The sequence below is a fragment of the Myotis nattereri genome (genome assembly GCF_964212035.1).
Source record: "Myotis nattereri genome assembly, chromosome: 2".
Classification (NCBI taxonomy): Eukaryota; Metazoa; Chordata; class Mammalia; order Chiroptera; family Vespertilionidae; genus Myotis; species Myotis nattereri.
In genome coordinates, this window is record NC_138076.1 from 110962960 (window position 1) to 110981249 (window position 18290).

The 18290-nt window shown below is 50.2% G+C and overlaps 1 protein-coding gene and 1 pseudogene across 2 annotated transcripts in view; both read left to right on the forward strand.

The window, feature by feature from the left end:
* Positions 1 to 8154: 8154 nt before the first annotated feature.
* Positions 8155 to 8681, forward strand: LOC308514219 (ferritin light chain-like; annotated as a pseudogene). Its single transcript has one exon. The product of its transcript is annotated as a ferritin light chain-like (transcript).
* A 6255-nt stretch (positions 8682 to 14936) lies between these two features.
* Positions 14937 to 18290, forward strand: part of ATP12A (ATPase H+/K+ transporting non-gastric alpha2 subunit) — a gene marked incomplete at its 5' end in the record, with an annotated part of 101350 nt that continues 97996 nt past the window's right edge. Inside the window, 2 exons of the mRNA XM_081083928.1 lie at positions 14937 to 15151; positions 15392 to 15470. Coding sequence (XP_080940054.1) covers positions 14937 to 15151; positions 15392 to 15470 — 294 coding nt within the window. The remainder of the gene's footprint in view (positions 15152 to 15391; positions 15471 to 18290) is intronic.

Sequence of the window (18290 nt, forward strand, 5' to 3'; positions counted from 1 at the left end):
CTGCACATACACTCAGAGGAAAAGATGGACCATTCTTTCTTCCTCCTCTGTTTTGGAATTTTCTACAATATTCATAGCTTTTGTAATGGGTTGGGCTAGAGAGACAATACACAGTACCTTTAAATAGCACCATCAGAGAGCAGGCCTTGAGGCACCCAAATTCCTCCTGAATGCCCCGCACCCTCTCAGTGTGTGTTTTGTGCCTGTCTTCCACATCTGGCAGAGGGGACATTCTTTTTTTTATTTTTTATTTTATTGATTTTTTACAGAGAGGAAGGAAGAGGGACAGAGAGTTAGAAACATTGATCAGCTGCCTCCTGCACACTCCCTACTGGGTATGTGCCCACAACCAAGGTTGCGGAATCGAACCTGGGACCCTTGAGTCCACAGGTCGATGCTCTATCCACTGAGCCAAACCGGTTAGGGCAAGAGGGGACATTCTTGAGGAAGCAGAAGTCACTGGGAGCATGCTGTACTTGGGATTCAGGGATTCACAACCTCCAGGACTGAGTGGGACCCTCCAGCTTCCATCCTTTCTTAAAGACAGGCCCAGGGCCCAAGTCCCCAGAGTAGCCAGACAAAAGGAAAGCACGTTGGGGACTCTAGTTCAGGGAAAGCTCCCAACACTTGCTTAAGGCACATGAGACTACAATTTCCTAAGACTGAGAATAGGGTCATCAACAGAAGAGTTGCTTCACTTTTCCTGCAGAGGTGAACCTGCTTCAAAGCAGAATCTTTTCTACTTAAAACGTGATAGCAGAGGGTTCCTCAGATTCTCCTAGAGGTTCATCTCCCAATCTTAGGAAGTTCACCCTTAGGTATAGCCTGCTTTCCTCTGCTGCAGAACTGGAGATCAGATTGGTGGCCCTCAGAGCCCAGGCCCAGCAGGCCCCAGACATTCCCCGAGGCAGTGAAGGAAGCAGGTGGAAAGCTGGTTCCCTCTCCCCTCATTCCCACAGTGAGGACAGCAGGACTCATGAGCTCTTCTGGAGGGGTGTGTCCTGCTGTTGGAAGCCCCAAGTACCGCTCTTTATCCACTGAGCTCCACAAACTCAGGGGAAAGAAGTCTAGGAGTCTACCTTTTGCTAAAGGGCACATAGGCACATGGGCCTCATGCCTCTTTACCACTAGGTAAAGTGTCTTATCTTGTTTTCTTGTGTACATGGGTATACTGCTGCATTCTCCTGGGGCCCAGGTCCAAGGTACTTTACACTGTGGGTAATAGTGAGATCATCTGGGGCCCAGGCCCAGATCAGCCCTCCATCCTGTTCTTCTCATTCTTTTCTGCTCTCCTTGGCTGTTAGAGGCGGACAGGTATGGGTGAAATGTCCTCCTGGCTATTTCTGCCCACCTGGGACTGCTGGACTGCCGACACTAGGTCCCATGGACTCTCAGACCCTGTGTCCCCAGGGACAGTTGTGTGCCAAGCCATGCCTGCCAGTAAACAGCTGGTTTCTTGCCCTTGGGGTGTGAAAGAGGCAGAGAGCAAGGCTGTTTAACTGCCACTGAGGCAAAACAGACTCTAAAAATAGCTGACTCACAGTGCTGTACATCTAATATGTATATGAATATGCACGTGTGTGTGATTATATACATGACATGAATGTAATATGAATATATATCTACTGCAATAAGATAGTTACTGATTTGACAAACACAAAAGCAGGTGGGGCCAAGACTGGCATCCAGACCTCTCAACTTCTGGACCAGAAGAGTCCCCAGGCCTCCTGAATACATGTCCCCACAGTGGGGCAGCCTCCCTGCCTTCCACAGGGCCCAACATGACCCCATGTGTTTCAGGTTTTTACTGCCCACCTCACACTGTGGCAACTGCCCTTAGGGCCAAGCAGCAAAAGGACTGTGAACCTTGCCCCCCTGGGCGCTGGTGCAAAGCTAGTGAGACATCCGTACTGCGGTCTGAAGGGTTCTGGTCCTGACAAAGGCATTGGGGGAGGCCCTTTGAGCAGGAGGAGGAGGATGGAAAGAGAGCACAATCCTTGCTCTCCAGGAGATCCAGCCATCCACCTCTCCCCTGCTGGCCACTACTGCCCTGGAAGGAGGGAGACCCACACAGGAGCCCCCCAGGCCCGCCCAGAGCACACCTACCTGGCAGAAGAAGGAGGCTAGAGTTGAGCAGCGTGCCACCCTTGCCCTGCTGGGTACCACTGCCCATTCCCAGGTGAGATGCTGCCTCCAGGCCAAATGCTGAGGGCTTTGAAGAGGAGAGGCCTATGCAGCATCCCTTATTTGGCTGATGCTTTTCCCCCAGGCCTCTCTTCCTTTGAAGGCCACCTGTGTCCTCCAGGTGGTCAGGGTGCCTTTCTTTGTCCACTGGGTACCTTTTGGACAGAACCAGGGGCAGCATCACGGGAAGACTGTGAGTTCTGTCCCCCTGGTTACTACTGCCCAGAGACTGAGCTGAGAGGCCATGCAAACGTGTTTGCAATCACATGCAGAGCTGGATCTGAGTGCCCTGCAGGTGAGCCTGCCAGCCCTTCCCCTCCAGGAGTGCCCTTATCCTGTCCCCATGCCCTCACCCCTGAGACTTAGCACCAAGCACATCACATAGTCTCTCAAGGCTCACCTAGTCTTTGGTTGGGTCTCTGCCACCTTGATCTCCCCAAGGTCAAGGTGCCTCGCTCTGCCCCATCTCCCTCAGGTAGTGTGGCTGAGGTCATATGCAGGGCTGGCTCCTACTGTGGGTCCCAGACTGGGGTCCCCCCACTCTGCTCTGGAGGCTATGTCTGCCCTGTTGGTTCCTCCACCTACACCGGCCCAGGGCAGCTGTAAGTACCCTCCCCTATCTGGGTGAGTCAGAGAACCCCCTCATCTCAGCCTCCAGGCTCTCCAGACAGGAGTCAACCACTCAGTGTCCCAAAGGATTTAGGGCCAGAAACCAGTATGGGGTGCAACTTGCTTTGGCTTCCCAGCTCCTGCTTCTGTCCAGGGAGGAGGACAAGGAAGCAAATTGCACTGAAAGGTCCTTTAGCAGTCTGCAGGGCAATCCTGTGTTGGGCAGCCAGATTTAGCAAATAAAAATATAGGAAATCCAGTTACATTTGAATTTCAACAAGTACATGTTTAGTATACATGTGGCCATGCAAGATTCGGGAGTACTTATACTCTGTTTATTCGTTGTTAATTACTTATTGATTATCTGAAATTCCACTATGACTGGGTATTGTGGACTTCATCTGGTGACTCCAAGCCTATGTCCAGCACTCCTGACTGTGTCCCCCATCCCTAGACAATCAGATCCAGGCTACATATCCCTTTGCCCAGTTGAGGTGGGCAGTGAGCACAGGCCTGGACTCTGTTTGATGGCCTGGCCACCTGAGTATGGCTCAGCCTCCTCCAGGAAGGCATCCTGACCTGCTTAGGCCCCATCAGATGCAAGGCAATCCAGGGCCCCATCTGGGATAATACTAGAAATTTGCACCACCCCCCACCAGCTTAAGGACAAAGCCTAGGAATATCAGAGGACCCTCCTAGTGCAATGAGACACACACAGACCCCATCAGCATTAAAGGGATCTGGGGGGCTGTGACTCTGTGCAGCTGTGTGTTTCCCTACTATGGCTGAGGTCATATGCAGGGCTGGCTCCTACTGTGGGTCCCAGACTGGGCAGTACCCATCCACATGTGTGCCCTGGGGGCTCTGAGGCCCTGAACCAAAGTGACCTCAGAGTCTACAAGGACACTTGCTGCCGACTCTGTGATGCGGGCACCTACCACAGTCAGACCCTGAATGCCCTGCCCTGCCAGTCCTGGCCCCCTGGATTCAGCTGCCAACAGGGTGAGTTTGGGGGCCTGGGCCTCGAGGCAGGAATGGCCAGAGCCTGGTGAGGAGAGTAGATGCAGCAGGCAGAGAGGGACCTAACTGCAGAGTCCCAGGAGCATGCCAAGAAGCATGCCAGGTGGGTCAGCCACCTGATAGAAAAAGACTCAAGAATGAGGGGAGAACAGCAGAGAAGGAGGGTACGGAGCAGGTAGGTGCCACATCTGTCTGGATGTGAGGGTTAAAGACCTGTGACTTACAGGCCATGTACCTACCATGCAAGTTAGTATTTGGAGCCAGTAGCCCAGGTCTTCTTGAAAATAGGACAACTGCTACCTAGTGGTCAGCAGTGCTGGCTACGCTGCCCACGTCTGCTGAGATGGAAGTGTGCTCTGAGGAGCAGGCTGGGGTGGGGTAGGGTACAGAGCCTCTGCTGTCCTCCCTACAATCCAGAATCTCCCCTGTATTTGCTTTGCTGTTCCCCCACCCCTCACCCCCTTCTCCCAACATGCTTATTCTCACTCTCACAGATGCTCCCCACTGCCACCAGAGTCCATGGCTCAGAATTTCACTCCACTTCCCTGCAGGGACAGAGCAGTACTACAGCCAGCCATGCCCCGTAGGGCACTATTGTCCTTCAGGGACTCTCAGCCCCAGGCCTTGCCCTGCAGGAACCTTCAGAAACAGCAGCTGGGCTGGAGAGCTGGAGAATGCCTGCCATGCCCTGCTGGCACCTTCAGTGCCCAGCCTGGCCAGACTGGTTGCCTTCTCTGTGGGAACTCTGCTTTCTCTCCCCCTAGTGAGTGTCACCCATTCCCGCCTCCCCCAACTAGGTAACTACCCTTGTGTCCAGATACAGGGTCCCAATACACCATCTCTCCTGGGCCCTGCAGCTTTGAGAGTCAGCAGTGTAGGGCTTTGGAGAAAGACCTCATTGTTGAAAGTAGTTGTTTACAAGTGAGAGAATGGACTTTCCTGTGACTCCACTGTCCCAGTGTGTGTGTGTGTGTGTGTGTGTGTGTGTGTGTGTCCTTTATTGAAAGATCACTCATGTCTATCATCAATTGAGCATCCTATATACACATAGGTCTGTTTGGGAATCTCTGTTCTGTTGCACTGGTCTTTTTTATTTTTAACTTTTTTTTTTAATTGATTTTTTTTACAGAGAGGAAAGGAGAGAGATAGAGAGTCAGAAACATCGATGAGAGAGAAACATCGATCAGCTGCCTCCTGCACATCTCCTACTGGGGATGTGCCCACAACCTAGGTACATGCCCTTGCCCGGAATCGAACCTGGGACCTTTCAGTCCGCAGGCTGACGCTCTATTCACTGAGCCAAACCGGCTTCGGCTGCACTGGTCTTTTATTCTGTCCTTGTATAAACATCATTGTGTCCTAATCACTTTAGCTTTAAAATACATTTTAATATAGTAGTCTATGTCTTCAAACTTTGTTCTTTTTTTCAAGATTGTCTTGGCTATTTGTAGCCTTGAATTTCAATATAATCAGATCCACAAAAACACTTGCTGGAATTTCTATAGGATTGCATAGAAACAACAGATCCTTTGGGAGAGAAATGACATCTTTATCATATTGAGTCCTCTAATTCTTGAACGTGGCTTAACTTTCCTCTTACTTAGGTCTTTTTATTTTTTTTAAGTAATGATTTTTGTTTTATTATATTTTCTAGGTAGAGCCCTTGTACATATCTCATTAGCTTTGTTATTAGATATTTGATGTATTTTAATATTATTATAAAAGTTATGAAGGATTTAAAATTTCATTTTATAATGCTTTGTTTGCCTAAAATGTCTTTTTAAAGCTTTATTCTTGAAGCATATTTTAACTAAGCAGAAAATTGTAGCTTGACAGTTACTTTCTTACAGCATTTTGAAAACATACTTCCATTGCCTCTGGCTTCCATTATTTCTTTTGGGAAGTCTCATGTTTGCTCTTTGGAGGTAAATGTCCTTTTTCTCTGGCACTTTTAAGAGTTTGTCTTTGTCTTTGGTTTCGAGTAATACAACTAAAGTTTTCTGCCTGTACTTTTTGTTTGTATTTATCCTATTTGATTTTCTTTAGCACTTCTTGAATCTGTGGTTTGATGTTTCATCAATTTTGTGAGATTCTCGGCCATTATATTATAAAATTTTTGTTGTACCCTATTCTCTTTCTCCTTTTCTTTTTGGGTCTCCAATTACACACATGTTACATATACTAGAAGCCGGGTGGATGGATTTGTGCACTAGTGGGGTCTCTCAGCCTGGCCTGCGGGGATTGGGCTGAAACCAGCCCAGTCCTGATAGGGGCTGATTGGGGCCAGCTGGCCAGGGAGGGACCAAGGGAGGTTGGCTGGCCATGGAGGGATTGCGGGAGGGCTCCAGGGTGTGTCCAGCCTATCTCACCCAGTCCCGATGAGCCGGGACTCCCATCCTGAAGTTCTATATGTAGGACTAATCCCTCCAGATTTCCTTTCTGTCCAGAATCTTTTTTCCAACTTCTCAATTAAGTTCTTTACTCCTCCAAATAGTTGTTTTCTATATATATTATTTTGCTTCTCTGGTTGTAACTCATCAGAAAATTGGCCTGAAATAAGTGAGTCTGCCATTGCCAAAGGTAGAAAAAAAGTCTTGTAAGAATATACACTTTTGTAAACAGCCTTTTCCACTTTGGGGATGAGGTGGATAATTTTTTTAGTTAATTTATTTTAAAGGTAATCTCACAAATGCTAACCTCCAATTATTGTTGTTAGTGCCACAAAGGCACTTTGGAATATACTGATAGGTATAATAGAAAGAAAGCAAAAATATATAACAAATTGGCAGAAGTGCCAAGTGCTACCAGGAAGGAAATCTATATGGTTCAAAATAGAAAGAAATTGCTTCTGCATGGCAGGATCAGGAAAACTTATAGAAAACGTTGTATTTAAGCAGGAATGAGGATGAGTAAAATCTTGTTGGGTTAAGATGGTGGGAGGAAGATAGTCTCTAAATGATGCTTTTTATATAGATCTGTTCTTAATTCCATAGTCATCAATGCCAGACCAACAGTTCAGACTTTTGTTCAAAGTATTCTTTAGCAACAGAACACTTTTTCAAAAGAGGTCTTATTTAAGGAATTAATATAAAACATGTAAAAGCAAAGTGGTTCAGATTGAACCAAGAGTGAGGTCTCATAACTACTTCCACTTAGTCACTCATATACCCAGGAAATGCCCAATACACCTCTGTGGTACTACAGAGCTCCAAAAACCAAGTTTGAAGTCCAGTGCTCTGGACAACAAGGAGACATGGAAGACTCCTAGATTGTGGTCATACCTAGGGTTTTGGCAGGGAGCTGGTCCAGATAAGCCAAAGAACATTCTAGAATACAGAACATTAGAGAGGGCTTGACCATCTAGAACCTGACCGGTGGGAGAATATTCTCTGTCACTTTAGTATTGAGTAAGTCCCTTCCTTCTGTACAGTGGAAATAATTACCTCTCTTATTAATGGTCCCTGAATTCTTTTGGGAAGTGAATATGACCATGTTAGGAAAAAAAAAGTGAACTTTCAATCAATTCATTCAAATAATTCTGCTGCAGTTCCACTGGTCACTATCCACTGGGTATGAGCGGTTACCTGCACCAAACTGACAAGGGCTAAACTTCACATGAGTGGTTTTTCTTTTTTTCCCCCCATGTACAGACACAAATGCCATCATGTCCGGAACTGCAATGGACCCTACTCCACTAGGAGGTCCCAATCACACCTCTCTCCCAGCTCCCTCTCCCAGAAAAGCATCTACCTGGACGCTTGTCTCCCAAATAAAACTTGAACTTCCCCTCCCACTACTTTCTTCTCTGCTGAGGATCTCTGTTTTCCCAGCTCTTCCCCTCCAGTCCAGTCCATCCTTCAAGCTTCTGGAGAGGCCTCAGTCTCTGTAGAGCTCTCTCCTCTTGTCCCCTGGAGACAGAGGCCCATCCTCCAGGACTGGCCCTACATGGCTTTGTTTAATCGTGAACAGGAACCACACCTTTCACAAGGCATCAACTTTTTCACCTACCTCAATAGTTCTTGGCCCAGGCTATACCTTAAAGCCCTCAAGGGACTTTTTAAAAGGTAGATGCCTTGCCTCACCTCAGAGATTTTTACTTAATTGGTCTAAAGGGGAACTGGACATTAATGCTTTTTAAAAGCTTCCCAGGCAGCACACTCGGAGGTCCCGGATCTGTCTCTTGCTTCAACAGTGTTTGGACGGAATAGACCCAGGGACGCCCCTTCTTCCAGCCTCTGTCCACTCTCCTGTGTCTCATCCACTCACCACCTTTAGGACCACCTCTGGGAACAGCCAACACACCGGGTTTTTTCTACCTTAACTCCTTATTGCCAAACAACCATGAGCTCCCAAATTCGTCAGAATTACTCCACTGAGGTGAAGGCTGCGGTCAATCGCCTGGCCAACCTGCATCTGCGGGCCTCCTACACCTACCTCTCTCTGGGCTACTATTTCGACCCAACGATGTGGCTCTGGAGGGCGTGGGCCACTTCTCCCGTGAGTTGGTGGAGAAGAAGTGCGAGGGTGCTGAGCATCTCTTAAAGTTGCAAAACATGCTTGGCAGCCGCATTCTCTTCTAGGACGTGCAGAAACCTTCCCAGGATGAGTGGGGCAAAGTTCCGGACGCCATGGAAGCCGCCCTGGCCTTGGAGAAGAACCTGAACCAGGCCCTTTTGGAGCTGCCTGCCCTGGGTTCTACCCGTGCAGACCCTCATCTCTGTGACTTCCTGAAGAACCACTTCCTGGGTGAAGAGGTGAAACTCATCAAGAAGATGGGAGACCACCTGACTAACATCCACAGGCTGGCCACCCCTCAGGCTGGGCTGGGCGAGTATCTCTTCGAGAAGCTCACCCTCAAGCACGACTAGGAGCCTTTGGAGCCCAGAGGCCTTTCCGAGGCCCCCCCTGCATCCCCGCTCCCGAAGCCACCCCCCACCCCCCCTCCCACCCCCCCACCTCCATCCCCCGCCCGGCATCTCTGGCTTTTACCTGAGCCTCTTCCCAAAACTACTAGCCATTCCTTTAACCACCCTGGAGCCCTCTCCCATGCATTGGACCAAATGAGACAATAAAGCTTTTGGCAGCAAAAAAATAAAAATAAAAATAAAAGCTTCCCAGATGAATCTAATGCAAAGTCAAAGTTGAGAATCACTGACTTAGAAGATCTTTTTTTTTTCAAATTAAATCTTTATTGTTCAGATTATTACATTTATTCCTCTTTCCCCCCCCCCCATAACTCCCCTCCTCCCAGTTCCCACCCCACCCTCCGCCCTCACTCCCCACCCACTGTCCTCATCCATAGGTGCACGATTTTTGTTCAGTCTCTTCCCGCATCCCCCACACCCCTTTCCCTCCCAAGAATAGTCAGTCCATTCCCTTTCTATGTCTCTGAATCTATTATAATCACCACTTCATTCTGTTCATCAGATTATTTATTCACTTGATGTTTAGATTCACTTGTTGATAGATGCATATTTGTTGTTCATAATTTGTATCTTTACCTTTTTCTTCTTCTTCCTCTTCTTAAAGGATACCTTTCAGCATTTCATATAATACTGGTTTGATGGTGATGAACTCCTTTAGCTTTTCCTTATCTGTGAAGCTCATTATCTGACTTTCAATTCTGAATGATAACTTTGCTGGATAAAGTATTCTTGGCTGTAGGTTCTTGGCATTCATCACTTTGAATATTTCTTGCCACTCCCTTCTGGCCTGCAAAGTTTCTGTTGAGAAGTCAGCTGACAGTCGTATGGGTACTCCCTTATAGGTAACTGACTTTCTTTCTCTTGCTGCTTTTAAGATTTTATCTTGTCTTTTGCTCTTGGTATTTTAATTATGATGTGTCTTGGTGTGGTCCCCTTTGGATTCCTTTTGTTTAGGGTTCTCTGAGCTTCCTGGACTTGTAAGTCTATTTCTTTCACCAGGTAGGGGAAGTTTTCTGTCATTATTTCTTCAAATAGGTTTTCAATATCTTGCTCTCTCTCTTCTTCTGGCACCCCTATAATTCAGATGTTGGTATGCTTGAAGCTGTCCCAGAGGCTCCTTACACTATCTTCGTATTTTTGGATTCTTTTTTCATTTTGCTTTTCCGGTTGGGTGTTTTTTGCTTCTTCGCATTTCAAATCTTTGACTTGATTCTTGCAATCCTCTGGTCTGCTGTTAGGAGTCTGTATAATATTCTTTATTTCAGTCAGTGTATGCTTAATTTCTAGTTGGTCCTTTATCACAACATCGAGGGTCTCACTAGATTTCTTGAGGATCTCACTACATTTATTGGCGGTTTCTAGAAAGTTCTTGAAAAACCTTAAAAGTGTGGTTTTGAACTCTATATCCAGTAGTTTGCTTTCCTCCATTTCTGTCATTTGTGTCCTGTTTCTTTGTCTCGGCATTTTTTATGCTTCCCTGTGTTGATAAAGTGGTTTTCTGTGCTAAGTGTCCTCTAGGGCCCGGTGGCTCAGCCTCCCCAATTACCTGAGGTAGACACTCTTGGTGAACCCCCTTGTGGTCTTTGTGCACAGTCTTGTTGTAGTTAAGCCTTGATTGTTGTAGGTAACACTGTGAGGATTTGACCTCCAGGCCAATTGGCTGTGAGAATCAGCTGTGTCTACAGTGGGAGAACTTCTGTGCTGAAGACACCCTTATGGGGCAAGACTTGCTTCAGTGGGGCTTTGGTGCTCACTGAGTCTGCCCCCTGAGTGTGTCCCTTATGGATCTGCAGAGTTATAATTGGATGGTCCCACTCTGACCACTGGGTACACTGGCTCTTGGATCTAAGGAGGTGCTAATCTAGCCTCTGCCTGAGGCTACCCTGCAGAAGCCAGCTGTAAAGCAATGCAAGTTGCCCTGGGGCCTTGGGCAGCTGCAGTTTGTTAAGTAATTTTCAGATCACACAGGGCCAGGCCTTTCATATGCAAAAGCCTCCATGCACAGCTTGGGCGGGGCGGAGCCCCAGGGGATCAACTGGCTGCTCTCAGTCCTGTCCTCAGAGGCCCCGGCAATTGCTGCGAGTGTGTCTGAGAGAAAGCTGCCTTTGAGTTCCGACTGATGCCAGACAGTCCCGTTTCTCCCGTATGAGTCTGGGTCCCCAGAGACTCGCCAGGAACTGGAGCTCAGAGCCTGAGACTCCCTCCTGATTGAAAAAGACAATCGTGACCTCAGCCGCCAGCCCTCTCCACATGCACCTCCGCACCTTTATATTTTGCTTCCACACTGCACCTCCTCTGAGTCTCAGTATGCTTTTCTCTTTCCTTCTAGTTATAGAATTTCCACTCAGCCAGCCTTCCTGTGGTTCTGGATGATGTCCGTTCCATCTTTTAGTTGTATTTTTGAAGTGGTTGTGTGAAGCAGCAATCTCCGGTTTTTATCTATGCCGCCATCTTCTGAAACTATTGATATTGTGTGTTTTTCCGACTTAGAAGATCTTATTCAATTCCCTCAAAGACCCTAAGGCCAGTGGTTTGGTAAAGGTGTCTGCATCACAAACTCCTTGTGGACAGGGATGGAGAGTTGAATTCTGTCTCTGGCTCACTGTCAGGGGCCTGTGACAGGTGACCGGACCAATCTGTGTCCAGGTTCCTCCCACTGCACATGTAGTGGCCTGTACAGGGTCTTCCAGAAGTCAGATGGGTCCTACGCCAGAGAGGGGCCTGGAGAATGATGAGAGCAAGAGCAACAAGGACTGTCAGCCCCAGATACCCATCACCCTGCAACTGCAGTAAGAAAGACCTGAGGGGAGTGAGAACAGGTAGCATGTGTGGAGTCCTCTGTGTGCCAGGCACTTTCCCTGAGCTGTTTGGTTAATGTTCGGTCCTTTGTGCCAAGAGTTCATGTCCTGACAAGACACAGGCCCTTTCTTATAGAGCCAGAGTCATGGTATTGTGCAGAATGGTGGAGTGATTAGGCCATTCACTGTTTCCTGCCATGTTCCCATCTCTTGTTTGAATCAAGGAACATTTTGTGGAAGCTTACAGCAGTCAGGGTAGCTCTGGGGGCCTCAAGGTGAGCATCAATGGGCAAATGGTGCCCCTGGAGCATTGTAAAACCAGGGGCTAGAGCACAGCATTCCTCCCCAGGCACACAGCCCTGGTGGCAGCAGGCTCTGAGTTTTCCCACCACAGTCAGCTCTGTATCTGGTTTCTTTTTAAATTCTAGCAATGTCTTTAGAGCCACCTTATCCAGCTATCCATGTGGCACAGAAAACTCTGACATGCTGTGGTCTTTCTGACCTCTTCACTGTCCTGCCCTTATAATCTTACTTCAGAACCAGTCTCACCATCACCTTTTATAGGAAGCCTTCCCTGACTAGCTCCCACCTTCATTCCAGCTGATCCTCCCTCACTTCCTAGGAAGTGATCTTAGCTGCTGTGTATTGGTAAAGGTGTCTATAGGTTTATAGGTCCCCCTTACCCACAAGCCTAACCCTCATCTTAGCACATTGACTAGATGGCCTCTCAGAGGAGCCTGGTTCCCCAGAGGCCCTGCCCCTGAATGTTCTCTGATGCAGAGCCAGCCCTCACGCCAGCCTCCAGGACCTATTAAGGTACAGATTGTCGAGCTCTGCTCACCTGGAGATGTTCGTCTGGCTGCCCCCGGCAAGTGTGTGTCCCCCAGCAGCACGCCTGCTCCTCCTTCTATCACCTGGTGGGCAGGGAGCTCAGCACTGAACTGGGCATGTGAGTGACAAAAAGCCACTCAGAACAGAATGAAGTCACCATCTCCAGACAGGTCCTGACCATCCTCAGAGGCCCATCCAGTGGGTGTTGGTAGGACCCCACCATAATGGGAACCAAAGCTGAGTGCAAGCTCCTTCCAGAAGGAGCCCCCTGTGTAGATTTCCATTCTATGGGCTAGAGGAAGGACAGGAAGGAAGATGGAAGTGCCATTCATGTCAATGTTAACCATCCAGTTTGATGCCAAAAGGGACCTTAGAAAGCATCAACCCAGGAATATAAAACCATTCATCATAGTCACAGAAATTGTAAGCCTCTAGTCCTAGCACAGACCTCCAGCCAAAGGACAGGGCCATCTCTTGGCCATCTCAGTGTTGGCTGTGGCTGTCTTCACGGCCTAAAAGTTTTGTGGAGATGGGAGTGGGAGAGGACCAGGGCCTGCTTGTTGGCTCACCCTGTTTGTCTGTCTGTCAGAAGGTCCTGGGTAGCTGTGTCTGCTTGCTACTGAAAGGACGGGGACTAGACAGCAGATTTGGGGTGATAGGGGAATACTTCTAAGTTGTTTTGTTATGTAGGATATTTGCAAGTAGAGAGAAGGAGGGGCAAAGGATGACCCAATACAGGGGCCTGAGGTGAGACAGGGGTGTTTTCTGAAGATGAGGAGGGGCCCAGGGTGCAGGAGGCCACCTGGGCACGTTGTAGTGAGAAAGGAGAAATGTCCAGAGGAAGGCTGACCAGGCTATGCTGACGGATCAGTCTGGGTTTTTGTTCATCCATCTCTGAAGCTTCCCTGTCCCTCCTCCCCTTCCTGGGCACATATGTTGTGCTGTGTGTTCTCAGGAGGTAGTGAGCACTCTAGGCCCAGAGCAGGTCTTCCACAGGAGTGCCCCAATCCATCTGGCCCAGTGTGGTCCCCATGGCATCTTTGGCTTTGTCATCTCCAGGGAAGACATACTTGGCTCTTTCCTCAGTAAGAGGAGATCCCAGCAGTCAGATTGCATGCAGCCCAGGCTTGCTCAGAGAGGGTGGGATGGGTGAGGGGTGTGGTTGCACTCTTCCAGGAAGAGCTTGGGATAGGGAGCTTTGGGGGAAACCTCTAGCTTTGCCTCAGGAGCTGAGCACCTGGCCATGTGGAAAGGCCATGTGGGAAAGCAAGAGCCGAGGAAGGGCCAACACTGATCCTAAATGGAAAGGAAGACAGGATAGGGTCAATATGTGGTGTGGTGTCCCCCATATAGGCCCAGGTCCTCCATATTTCCTTCCCCAAACTCTCCAGGATCACCTGTGCCCAGCCCCCAGCTACAAAGGCATTATCCAACTGCAGGCCCAGAGCACCCTATCTCCCAGGACCCCAGCATTCATCTCCAGATTCTAAACCCAGTGATCTGCCTGGTAGAAGGATACATGATTCTTTTCCAGCTTCTTATTCTTCCCCACAGTGAGTGATGCCTCTCATACCTTACTTCCAGCCTGGGCTCTCATCCCTCCCTTGTCTGGCCGTCCAGTGAGGTTTCATACAGATCATGCCTTCAAAGTAGCCAGTTCCAGGCCTGTGCCCTCCCTCTGGTCTCCACATGATAGGTCACTTCACCATAGACCTCAATCTCACATCTTGGAATAGCTCCAACATTCCGTGACCTCTCCCTTCAGCCCATGGCTGTGTTAGACCTCTGTGCCTGGTGGGGGCCGGGGAGAGAAGAGGGAACTCACTGAGGTGACCTCTGACCTGGGTTCCAGTCTCCCTGCAGGCCTGCTCTGTGCCAGGCAGCCGTCCTGCCAGGGCCTAAAGCCTTAACAAGACCAGACCCTCAGCCACCCAGCAGGCCCCTCCCTCTAGGACACCTTGATTTATAAGGATAGTTCCCCTCCCTTTGAGTCCCTCTCCTTGGACCTCATAGGATAAGCCTGAGTCCTCTCCACAAGATGGCCTTCACTGACAGTGGAGGGCCTCCTGCCCCTCCCCTGCCCTCTCCTCCCCCCCCCCCCCCCGCTGCCCTGCCCTCCTGCACCCAGGCTCAGGTCCACCTTAGCTCTAACCATAACCATAACCCCCTTCTCCACACAGTGGGGGAGGTGAGCAGGGCATGGGGGCTGTGTAGGACAAGGAGCTGACACCTGTGTACAGGAAAGGCCATGCCACACCTGCCTGTGTTTCTATCAGCAGCCCCCTCCACCCCCTTAGCTGTTCACTCTCAGCATGTATTGTGTCACCTGCCAGGGATACAGAGTTGAGTAGGTCCCACCTCCAAAGGTGCCAGGGAATCTGTCTGTGTTTATCCAAAGGGGCATCAGGGCCTGGTGGCCCTGCTCAGAGCAAGCCATCATGTAGTGTGCTCCCTCTGTAGGCTGAGGGAAGACAGATCTTGTCCTGGAACCAAGGTTATCAATGACCTATTACATACATGGAAGGATAAAATGTCACTTCATTAGAAACATCTGATGGAAACTGAGGACATGATACTAAGCTCCCTGCATGTGGGCCACCCAGACTGCAGCTTGGGGACCCCCTGGGACCCAGCCCAACTCCAGCTCATTCCCCAGATCACTCAGCTAGTCACTACCCTGAGTACCAAAGACAGCACCTATTCAGTAGCAACCCCCGACTGGGACTCTGGGGCGTTCAGGAAACTTGGCCACCTGGTTCGAGAGACTCACCTCAACTTCTCCAGGTAAATGCAGTGGGGCTGCCTGGGAGCTCTGAGGGGCTGGCTGGGTTCTTGAGTTTAGGTCACATGGAAGGAAGGGAATCTGCAGATCATGAGCAAGTGTGGCCTCCTGAGTGCTTGGGTGGGAGGAATGGGGCTTACAGGCAGCTTTCCTAGGACCATTTACCTGTGTGTGGGGAGAAGCCACCTAGACTTGCCTGGTGCTAGCAGCCACCTCTCCCATATTCTGGCCTTTACCCCCAGGTTTGCCCACCAGTTCCTAGATCCAGGCACGTACATGTTTCAAGACAACGGGTTGCCCGAGAGCATGATTGTGGTGCTGGTGAAAAAAAAAGGGGGTGGCCTGTGGCCCAGGCTGAGCCCCCATACAGCCCTCCTCCCCATATGAGCTTGCCAGGCACAACATCCTCAGGCACAAGCTGTCAAACCTCGGTCCCAACTGGACAGCAATCACAGGTATGGACTGGGTCAGAGAAGCCAGGACCCAGCCTCCTCTGTGACTTTGGCACTGTCCCAGAGATGACATGTGCACAAGAATGAACTTGTCCTTCAACCTGGGCTTTGTTGCCAGGCAAAGAAAATTGGACTTCCTTCCCAGGGGTGATCTTCCTCAGCCTCCCTTCCCCTCATTCTTGGGACCTGCCCTGATTCAGAGTCCCTGCTCCGTGAATAGGATCCCTCCATGGTGAACAGGACCCCAGGTGGAATCACAGGGTTGCAGAGATGCCTATTCTCACCTCTGTGGGTTTCCCCATCTTCTTTCCTTCTGGTCTTCATTCTGAACTGAGCTCTTCAGGCTGAGCCCCAGGCAGAGGGACAATCATGGCCCCTGCCCAGTGGGCCAAGAGAAGGCAGCCCTTTAGTGGCTGAGGCACAAAGCTACCTGGGCACAGGGCAGCCAGCACACCACATGGAGTAGGCCTGGTGCTGGAACATGCAGGGGAGGGCCAAGCAGCAGTGTCCTAGAGGGGCCTTCACATGAAGGGTGCAAGGTGGAGCAGGACCTTATTTTATAGGGGGCTATGAGGCAGCAGAACACGGAGACCAAGGACACGGAGGCAAATGCAAAACAGCAATCTAGGGCCCAGCAGCCTGGGGAGGTTCTAAGTGGATACCATGTGGCCCCCATCCCTCTCCCCACCTTGTGCAGGGGTGCTGCTAGCTGTTGGCTTGGCAACCACACTGCTGATGCATCTGGGCCTGAAGCTAAGACCCTCGCTGGCCCAGGCCTGCCTTATGAGAGCTCCAAGGCCTCAATGGAGGGGCCTGGGGAAGCCTCATGTGCCCACTGAGTATGTACCAATCAGGGACAGGTGAGTCCTCTTATGTCCCTCACACCTCTCCCAGCCCTGCCCCAGCCATGAGCCCGGTGCCTTCCTGGGCTGATCTGGGTTTGTCTCTGGCACTCGAAGCCATGCAAGCCTTGTGCCGCCTATGCACTGAGGCTGGTGCTTCTTTCCAGCTCTCCATTCCATGAAGGCCAGGGTCCTTGTGGCTCTGGAGAAGGAGCTGATTCCCAGGAGAAAGCCATTATCCAGGTTATAAGTACCACACTGGGGTGAAGCACATCCCTTCTCTGTCCACCTGCCCTATACCCCCTCCTAACCCAGGTACATGCTCTGGGCTACATCTCATATTTCTACAGTATTGACAGTCTGAGGGGCACTCATGCTGTCCATGTGGTCCTCACAATAGCACCTATAGGTGGATGTTTCCAGGTGTGCACTGCCCCCATTTCATAGACAAAGAAACTGAGGCTCAGGGAATGAGTGGATTGTCCAGGGTTCCCTTGTGGTCAAGGCTGAAGAGAGGGTGCTGCTAGATTTGAAGGAAGAATTGTGCAGGTCAGGAGTTTTGGGGGACCAAAGGGCTGCCAAGTCCTGGCTACCTGGCCCTTGCTTACCATGGGGCAGAACGAGGACTGCCCAAGGGTCCCTTTATGGGATTACTCCCTGACCTGTTAGTTCCTCCTCACACCTGGAGAACCAGGGACCCAGACCTCCCCGCCCCACCTGGCCGCCAGCATCCACTGTGAGCAGGAAGCGAGTGCAGAGTGGCATGGAGAAGGGGCCCATGGTGCGGAGACTCTTCACTTGCTGGGGGGAACAGTTGGGCTGCCTCAATTCAGGCAACATCAGATAAAGGGACAGAGGAAGGACCCAGTAGTTTTTGTTGGTTGGGGTCACACAGCTTAGCAGTGGCCTTCATTGTTTTTTGTTTTGTTTTGTTTTTAAAGAAGTAAAATTAATATTTATCAAGTTTCTACTATGTGCCAAGTAAAGGTTCTTAACTGAGAGCTGCGGGGATCCCAAGAAGTGAGCCGAATGGGCAGGGGCCTCGGAGGAGGCAGTGAAGGTGGTGGTCATGAGCATGGTCATGGGTTCAAACTAGCACTGGAGTCTTACTAGCGATATGAACTTGCACACAGGCGTCCTCACACCACACACACACACACTCACACACTCACACACCAACCAGGGTGGGCCTTGGCATGGGGCTGAGGGGCCAGTCATTGCTTTCTTGGTGAAGGCTCCAAACAGGGCGGACAGGGCCTTCCCAGGGGGCAGAGAAGATTGACTGAGTTTAGATCAAGTCGGCCCTTCCTACCATGTGTCACCTTGGTGGGTTATGGGCATGTGCTGAGCTTATGCAGTGAGGACATAGGGAGGGGCTACAGAGAATCAGGGATGGATGTCAGCACTTTAACCCCTAAATGCAGCCTCCTTTCAGGCCCAGAGCTGGGGGCTAGGAGCCCAGTGCTGGGGGCCCTCGCAGGAGGAGGTGGGCTAGGCAGGCCTTCCTGAGGTGCTGGGACAGGGTTCTTTTGGGGAGGACTAGTCCTTTAGGGGAGGGTGAAGAGCCCTTCACTGCAGGATGTGTTCCAGCACAGGTGGAAGAGAGGATATTGATGGAGGGAGGTCCCAGTTCTTCTGAAAAGCTGCCCTCCGATATACCCTCCCCCCCCCCCCCCCGCACCTGGCTGGCTCAGGGGATGGACCCCACTTTGGCCACAGACAGAGAACAGAAAGGCAAAACAGACTCTGCATAGGCAGGGGCCCTGGGTGTTGCTCAGAATGAGCCACATTACTTTGCCAGTGCTAATGGGGCTCCCCTTCTCCCCCCAACACCTGGCCTACGAAAG